The sequence below is a fragment of the Silurus aristotelis genome (genome assembly GCF_946808225.1).
Source record: "Silurus aristotelis genome assembly, chromosome: 11".
Classification (NCBI taxonomy): domain Eukaryota; kingdom Metazoa; phylum Chordata; class Actinopteri; order Siluriformes; family Siluridae; genus Silurus; species Silurus aristotelis.
The window spans coordinates 27,375,269-27,384,474 of record NC_139584.1 but is presented as its reverse complement, the minus strand read 5'-3'; the positions used below and the strand labels follow the sequence as shown (position 1 = coordinate 27,384,474).

The following is a 9,206-nucleotide window of genomic DNA, read 5'->3' as shown; positions in this document are numbered from 1 at the left end:
CACTGCTTTATTTCCAACACCGAACCCCGGGTTCTCACGCCGCCTCCTCCTCCCCCCTTCATCTTCATTCTTATTTACAGCAAAGGACATTAGAGTCGGCTTTTCTAAAAACCCATTCAGGCTGCTCTTCTTAAGAGAAAAATCTTTTTTGGTGCTTTTATTTTAAGATCTCACTACCTTCTTATCTGATCCCAGCTTTCATACACTATATAAACAAAAGTATTGGGAGACCAACCACGTGTGGTTCTTTATCTAAAAGTTCCCACAAAGTCAGAGGCACACAATAGTGTAGCACGTCTTTGGAGGAAGGGCCATGAAATCTTCCCTTCGTTTGAACCAGGAGACCCAAACCTTGTTCCAGCACGACCATGCCCCTGTGTACATGGGTTGGAGTGGAAGATCTTGAGTGACCTGCTATAGAGCTTTGACCTCAACTCTAATGAACATTAACGAATTGGAACTGCACCCCAGGCCTCCTCACCTCTCCTCCATCAGGACCTGGCTTTACTAACAAACGTATTGCAGAATGAGCACAGATTTCCACAAAATCTTGTGGAACATCTTTCCAGAAGACTGGAATTTTGTGGACACCTAACCGTAAGATTTGCATGTCTGATTCAGGCGGACAAAGCTGGGAAAGCTGTCCTTGTTGCCGTCTTTAGACGCCGTCTGGCGTGTTAATTTTAATAACATGGTGTTGAATCGTCACTTTTGGCTGCCCACGTCTAATCGAAAGTCATGAACGTGACAGCTGTTGGAGCTTATCATTGTTATTGCCCCTGTGTGTGTTTGTGCGCTTGTTTACAGAGGGATTTGGTGGGCAACAAAAATATAGTCGGCTACCTGGACTCCAGCATCACCTCCGTGGGGTCCGGAGACGTCTGGGAAGTTCTGATATTAATGGATTTCTGTAGAGGTCAGCACTTTGGTCATACTTTTCTGTCTGTCTCTTTATCTGCCCCTCTCTATCTCTCTCTTTCAGTCTGTCTGTCTGTCTGTCTGTCTGTCTGTCTGTCCTTCTGTCTGTCTTTCTGTCTGTTTCTCTCATTTGGTCTCTTCTGTTTTATGATTAACTGTGTTTTTGTGCATGTTCAGGCGGTCAGGTGGTGAATTTGATGAACCAGCGTCTTCAGACTGGCTTTAGCGAATCAGAAGTGCTGCAAATCTTCTGCGACACGTGTGAAGCCGTCGCACGACTGCACCAGCGCAAAACTCCAATCGTCCACCGGGATCTCAAAGTACGAGCCACGCCTTCACCTCCTTCCTCCTTACACCTTTTTGCTCAAATAATTGATCACACACTATATAACCAAAAGGTTGTGGATCCTTGAGCATCAGATTAATATGTAGCTTCTGAATATCCCATTCTACATTTAATGTCTATTTGCTGTTATAATATCTTCCATTCCTCTGGGAAGATGTTCCACTAGATTTAATGGAGATTTGTGGTTATAGAGGCACAAGCATGTTAGAAAAGTCAGGTACTGATGTAGGTGAGGTGAGGAGACCTGGGGTGCAGTCAGCTTTCCAATTCATTCATGTTCAAAAGGGTTGAGGTCAGAGCTCTATAGCAGGAGATCTTCCATTCCAACCCAGGAAAAGCAGATCTGTTTGGAGCTGGCTGCATCATGCTGGAACAAATTTGGGTCTTCTAGTACAAATTAAGAGCTTTATGGTAACAGTTTAAAGAAGAACCACTACCACTTAGTTGTTAAGAAATTGGACTTTGGATCTAAAGGTCATGAGTTCAAATCCCAGCCACACCATTGTGGCACTTCTGGGCCCCAGAGCAAGGCCCTTAACCCTGTAGCTGCTCAGTTGTATGAATTAGATACATGTGCATCACTCTGGATGAGGTCGATAGTGTAAATTAAATTAAGATTTTTTTTCTAAAACCAAAACAAACATCTAAAATCAATCACTTCACAATTTAAATTAAGAGGTTCTAGCTACCAGGACCATGCCGCATGTCACACCCTCACCTTAGATCGAGACGTTAAACAGGATTAAACGCCTCGAGCGCTGTGTTGACATAAGTCAAGATTTCTTGAGAAGATTGTCTGGTTTGAACAGTTAATACACCACACCCCTGCACAAATGACTCGGTGACCTGCAGAAACAATCTGTTGAGTCATCAATGTCCCCTATTTAACATAATATAGCAAAATGTCAAAAGAAATATATGGTAAGACTTGAGCGTTATCTTACCAGCGAAGCCTGGTGATGGTAGCATGATGATGCGAGGACGCTTTTTTTACCGATGGCCAATTTGGATCGTATTTGCTGATAACCGAATAAGTTAACAGATTTTTTTTTTAAATGGATACTGGATAAAAAAAAAAAAAAAACACTTTATGTAAAATATATACTCTATTACAAAAAAACAGTTATTAGTCATTAAAATGTGCTAAATGAAATAAAATAAATAATAATATTTTCATTAATAAATATAATTATATAATTGATAAATTATGATATCGCGCTCTCCGTGCAGTGTGCACAGTCTTGCGTGTAAAAACAAATACGAGGCACGAGTGATTTTCCTCTAGAGGCCGCTGTTGTAATGACAGTAAACCGGAAAAACTATCGGTATGGATTTTAGCTGATAGTTACAGCAATCAACTATCGGTGCCAAATAATTAGGTAAACCGACTAATTGGTCAAACTCTAATTGCAACAGTAGGCATGTAGCTCTATCATCTATATGTGTAGTAACACACTTTTTTTCTATCCAGGTGGAGAATATTCTGTTGCACGACCGCGGCCATTACGTCCTGTGCGACTTCGGCAGCGCCACCAACCGGTCCCAGGACCCCCAGGCTGAGGGGGCGGCGGCAGTCGACGATGAAATTAAAAAGTACTTCGTTCCGAGCCTCATCTCACTCATTTCATTGAGCCGTTTACTGTCTCTCTGGTGACATGTAATATAATGTGTGTGTTGATGTGCAGGTACACCACGCTGTCCTACCGAGCTCCAGAGATGGTCAATCTGTACAGCGGGAAAGTCATTAGCACTAAAGCTGACATCTGGGTGAGATGTGTGGAGTTTTTTTCCCCTTAGAGACCTTTGATTTGCTTTCCTGCACACCTACACACATTTTTGATATAATTGATCTAAAACATTTGTGCTTGTATTGTTTTCTAGTAGGTAGACTGGAGATGCAGTTGATTTGATTGTGTGTGTGTGTGTGTGTGTGTGTGTGTGTGTGTGTGTGTGTGTGTTGCTCATCACAGGCCCTAGGCTGCTTGCTGTATAAGCTGTCATTTTTCACGTTGCCTTTCGGAGAGAGTCAGGTGGCCATCTGCGATGGCAGCTTCACCATCCCAGACAACTCGCGCTACTCGGACGACGTGCACTGCCTCATACGTGAGTCACACGTTTTACCATCTGGCTGCTCATTGGTGCAACATTAACTAAACTCAGTCACGTGGTCCTGGTTACAGACGCCTGTCTCTCTCTCACTTGTCTGTCTGTCTGTTAATAATTTGCCTGTCTGTTGAATTCATGTTTGTCTGTCTAGCAGTCTGTCTGTCACTCTTGTTTGTCTGTCCGTGTCTCTTTCTCTCTTGCTCCATCTGTAATTTTCATGTCCGTCTCTTTTTCTGTTTGTTTCAGATCAGGCTATTCGTCTGTTTGTTCTATTTCATGTGCATTTGTCTGTCTGGTCACCTGCCTGTTTGTTGAAGTCATGTCCGTCTGTCTCTTTTTGTTTTTTTCTCTGTCTCTCTCTATGTCTGCCATTTTAACGTCTGTCTATCTAGCAGTCGGCCTTGTTTGTTTACCCATCTATCAACATATCTATCTTACTGTATATGCTCTGTCTGTCTGTCTAACCATCTGTCTGCCTGTCTATCTAACCATCTGTCTGAAACCTCGATCATATGTGTCTATTGATTTAATGTCTGTCAATTCATCAGTCCATCCATCTATCTTATGCCTCCTTGTGTATATTATGCCATCTGTCCACCTGTCTGTCTTTTGTCTTTGTCATATGTCTGTCTGTCTTTTTTTTTCTGGTTGTGTTTATCTAAATTCTGTCTGTCTCATGCCTTGTCTATTTATTTTGTGTTTATATTATACTTGTCTGTCTGTCTGTCTCAGGTCTGTTTTGCTGCTTATCTAGCTCACATCTGTATCACATGTGTCTGTCTATCTATCTCTGTCTTTTTTTGTGTCAACGTAATGTTTGTCTGTCTGTCTGTCTGTTTATCTAGCTCATGTCTGTACCATGTATGTCTGTATGTATGTCTGTCTGTCTCAAGTTTGTCTATGCCTATTTGATGTCTATCGATCTATCACAAATCTGTCTGGCTCATGTCTCGTGTGTCCATCAGTTGTCTCATGCTTTTCTTTCTATTTGACTCTATCCACCCTGTCTCTCTTCATGTCTACATCCTGTCCTCCTTTCCATTTCGTGTCTGTCTGTGAGCCCGGCTTTATCTTTATGTCTTCCTTTGTCAGCGTAACTCATTTGATCCGTCTGTTTTCAAACTCTTTGTTCTTTTCTCTCATGCTTTAATGTCTCTTATCTGTCTCCAGGTTACATGCTGGAGCCAGACCCTGACATAAGGCCTGATATCTACCAGGTGTCTCATTTTGCCTTTAGGCTTGCACGAAGAGACTGTCCAGTACAGAACATCCATGTGAGTGTTTAATATGTTTTTTTAAATGATTTCAAGTACACAAAGCTACAGCTGCGTCCTAGCGCCTGTGCAAAATGAAAAGGGGAAATCTATCTATCTATCTATCTATCTATCTATCTATCTATCTATCTATCTATCTATCTATCTATCTATCTATCTATCTATCTATCTATCTATCTATCTATCTATCTATCTATCTATCTATAATATAATATAATATAATATAATATTATATAATATTATATAATATAATATGTTTCCACATCCAAAGACATGATATGCAAGTGTGTGCCTCCATTTTAATGCTAACAGTATGAGGAAGAACCACATATGACTAGAAAAGTCAGGTGCCAATACTTCTGTTTATATATCTCTTAGGCGAAATGATTCATCTTGTTTGAAAATATAATTTGAAATATAAAATAAAATTTTTTTAAAATAATTTTTGAAATATGCTGACAAAGCGAAGTGCGTTGAAGCGGGCTTTAGTGCCACGTTGCTAATTATCATGAACCCCCTGAAGGGTGTGATCACTGAGTCATTGCTCTGTTTATGCTCTTTTCTTATCAACGCCTGTGTTGTGCTGCTAAGCCCAGAAACCATTTCCTGTTAGATTTATTCCACGCGCATCGTCTGCAGTTTGTCTCGGAGGAAGAAGGAGGAAGTGGGTTTCCGCTGCCTGCTGCCTCTTGGCTGCGCTCCAGCGGCCCACTGTTGTGTTGAAGGTATAATGGATGCATTGAGTAGGAATTAGGGATGGCATGGCATTGACGGCAGCACGTGGACAATTCTGCAGCTTTGTGATCTCTGACCCTGTGATTTTTATTACACAGGTACAAAACAAATATATGTTTATGGACACAGTGTGATGTGGGTTTTTTTGTGCTTTATAGTGGTTTTAAGTTTATTTAAAGCTTAAAACGGGAGGTGGCCCCTTGGGTGGCCCATAAGTGGTTAAGACTTGGGCATTGGACTTTAAAGCCGAATAGATGCTCAGTTGTATGAAAGATATAATTGTAAGTTGCTCTAGATAAGTCCGTTTGTCAAATGGCGTAATTGAAAATAAAAATGCCATAAATGAAAAAATTTTAAAAAAACTTTCAGATCTCAAAACTTTAATCTTAGACCAGGTCAGATGCTGGGGTTTTTCAGTTTTTTTCATCCAGCATTTTCCTGCTGCATTTAATGTCACATTTTACCTTTGATTGCTGGAACTATTGGCAAAAATACATAGTGATAGTTTTTCCGGGTTGTGTTATACTAATGAATCTTTCTGAATAAAATCATTGAGCCTTCTCTTAGATTTTCTTTCCTTTTTCTTTCATGCCAATCAGAATTCTTTGATTCCTACGAAGCTTCCTGAGCCAATTAGAGCGAGTGAAGCGGTTGCCAAGAAGAGTCAGTCTAAAGCCAGGTGAGCTTTATATCTACTGGATGAAAAGTTTGGGCAATGAGGATGTACAAAGCAGAATATTTTCTGGATTTTTTGTCTTATAGACTCACTGATCCCATCCCCACTATGGAAACCTCAATAGCACCACGGCAACGGCCCAAAGCGGGCCACGCTCAGCAGGTCGCAGGCATGCTGCCCATACAGCCTGCCCTCACACCCCGGAAAAGAGCCAATGCCCCGGCAGGACCTACGCAGCCTATCGGTGAGTGGAGCTGCTGAGCATTACACGAATTAAGTCAAAATACTGTACACACAGGGTCAAGTTCCGACAACAATTGTGTTGTGTGTGTGTGTGTGTGTGTAGTTAAAACATGAGACGATTTTGTTTCCAGTTAACAGAAAAAAAAAACCAGGATGTTGTTTCAGCTTAGGTGGTGAAAAGCTGAATTGGAATGAAATACAGCTGGCAGAAAGGCTGGTCAGTTGACGGGTCACACAAATTTGGTCAAATTATTACAGTATTATCAGTTACAAAAAGTTTTTGACTAATTCGATTGACTTCAAAGGTGAGTTTATTGCTATTTCATGCATAAAAAGATAAAAATGTAAAAAGACCAGTGGATTCTCATGCTATTTCTGTGACAAATGCTCTAGGGGTTCGTATAAGTTTCAGAAAGTTATTTTTTTCCCTTATTAACATACATGACGTTATAAAAGGCTGAATTTCTTGTAAGGTCATTTCTCCCAATAAAGTGAGATTAAGAGCCACACCCATCACCGTGCTTCATTCCGTGAGGAAAATTATCTGAACGGGACTCGCTTGAGAAGACCGTCTCCATATAGACACTGCTGTAATCATCAAATATGTACGTCTGGATCTGATTGTTAGCCAGAGTTCATTTAAAACTATAAAAGGTTCCCTTTTATATGTATAATATGAATACAGAATGCTCAGAATGCTACGCAAAAAAATCCAGGACGTGCTTGTGATGCCTCCAGGAGAGAAGCGTATGCATCTTTTCTTTTATTAATCTGATTAAACTAAAGACTCTTTGGACATATAAAGGATGCAAAACTACTCTATAAGTACTTATTATTACATGAGATCGACTGAAACTGTGTGCATATTATGTCCCCTTCGATGATCCTGGATGGTTAATGAATGCGTCTTGAACCTCGGCTAATAATATACTGCAGATATTGAGGCTTAACCAGACTGCTGAGTTGCCATTTGACTTTCTATTAATAAAAAAAGAAAAAAATAAATAAATAACTAGCCAGAAGCCATTAAAACACTTTGACATCACATGGTCACAGACTGGTTTGTTGGAATGCATTGACTGGGTACAGATGAGTCAGATGAAGCGGAAGTGTGTTTGAGCTTATATAAAAGAGTCAGCAATCTAAGAGCTATAAATAGACTTTGATTACTGCTTAATACTCAAAGGTCGACCGATATTGGATTTTACCGATATCGATAGCTACAGTACCTCGGATCGTACTTGCCGATAACCGATTAATCGATAGTTTTTAAAATGGATAGTGGATAAAAAAAAAAAACACTCCATGTAAAATAGTACTGTACTTTATAAAAAAAAAAAAAATATATATATATATATATATATATACATTTAAACTGTATTTAGGATATGAATATATTAATTATATTAATAAATGTTTAGGAAAACAAATGACTTATTCATACTGAAACAAAAGTAACAATTTAAATAAACAGCACATGATGTCTGTGATTTATCTCTAGAGGCCGCTCTCGTAACATAACGCCACCCGGAAAAACTACAGGTATGGATTTTTGCCTGTGGCCGAAAGTTCTAGCAATCAACTATCGGTGCCGATTAATCTGCATAAATCGGTCGACCTCTACTTTACACATATAAATATGTAAATCGACTTACAAGTATCTTATTTATACAACTGATTTGGTGAGGATTACCAGGCCTTGCTTCAGGGCTTCAGTAGCCACGTTTACATGTACACTTTTTTGTCATTCCGATTGAAAGATTTCGTCGACTGTTTACACGAGACGTTCTCTTATCTGATATGGTGTTTACATGTGCGCATGTCCTGTTTGTCACCTTTTATTCCTGTCAACACCGAGTTCCGTTATTTCTTATGTGTGCTATTTATTTGTAAAGTGTTGCTCTTAATCAAGCAACAGCGTGAATTTGTAGGCATACGACTGCTGGAAGGTGTGAGGAAAAGATGGGTGCAGGAAGCGGAGCTTTTTGGTAGCTGTGCATATCTAAGGATCATCTCAATACTCCTCCTCCAAAAAGCAGAAGTGTGCGGATGACGTTCTGTATTGAGGACTGGTGGGAGCGGGTTGTTTTGCTGGAATTTAGTGACCTGGAATGGAAACGAACTTTCGCATTAGTTGGCAGTCATTCACAGGTGGACTGTTTACACGGTAGATGGATTTATGGCCCCAGAAGAAAAGACCATCAGAAATCCAATTCCCCTAATTATGCAATATATAATATATCATTGACACCTATCTTCTCTGCATTGTTTTACAGGTGTGACCATTGCCTCTCAGCCACCGAAGCCTCAGCAGCTGGTTCCTGTGGCTCAGCAGCAAGCCACGCCTACATCCCTGCAGGTCACGCCCACTCCTCCTCAGGCCACACCCCAGCAGGGACAGCTTTTCGTGCAGCCACAAGCCGCTGGTTTTTATCCTCCTCAGCAGCAGGTAGAGATGCTGGAACAGATTTGCTGTAAAAGTTAATTCTCAAACCTGATTGGCCAGAAGGTGCGGACTCGTTTTATATAATGGCAGTAGTGTGCAGTCTGCAAGGCAACTCACAGGGTTGTATTAATGTGTTATTTCTGATATATTGTTGTGGGGACGTCATAATTTCAGGCTAATAATAAAAAAAGCAAGGAAAAAAAATCCTCATGCTCATCGGAATGTATTTTCAGATCGTTTTTGTTTGTTTGTTTCCGTGGTTTTTGTAGTACTTTTTGTTAATCCAAATATAATTTGCAAATGAGGCCAACAGCCAATCAGCTTTCGGTTGATGGCACGAATCTCGCTCATACACATACACAGATTGTTTTTTTTCCACACAACAGCAAAAACTAACAGCAAATATTACATTTGGATATATTTGCTCTATGTATGTCAGCACTGGCTGCCAAATAATGAAAA

At 40.2% G+C, this 9,206-nt stretch overlaps 1 protein-coding gene across 13 annotated transcripts in view; it reads left to right on the top strand.

Annotated features, from left to right (window-relative positions):
- Positions 1–9,206, top strand: part of aak1a (AP2 associated kinase 1a) — a 39,118-nt gene that overhangs the window by 9,272 nt on the left and 20,640 nt on the right. For all 13 annotated transcript variants that reach the window (XM_083554098.1, XM_083554096.1, XM_083554107.1 and 10 more), the window contains exons 3-11: positions 808–916; positions 1,096–1,238; positions 2,736–2,857; positions 2,950–3,031; positions 3,235–3,367; positions 4,541–4,644; positions 5,979–6,058; positions 6,142–6,299; positions 8,575–8,747. In XM_083554098.1, coding sequence (XP_083410224.1) covers positions 808–916; positions 1,096–1,238; positions 2,736–2,857; positions 2,950–3,031; positions 3,235–3,367; positions 4,541–4,644; positions 5,979–6,058; positions 6,142–6,299; positions 8,575–8,747 — 1,104 coding nt within the window. The remainder of the gene's footprint in view (positions 1–807; positions 917–1,095; positions 1,239–2,735; positions 2,858–2,949; positions 3,032–3,234; positions 3,368–4,540; positions 4,645–5,978; positions 6,059–6,141; positions 6,300–8,574; positions 8,748–9,206) is intronic.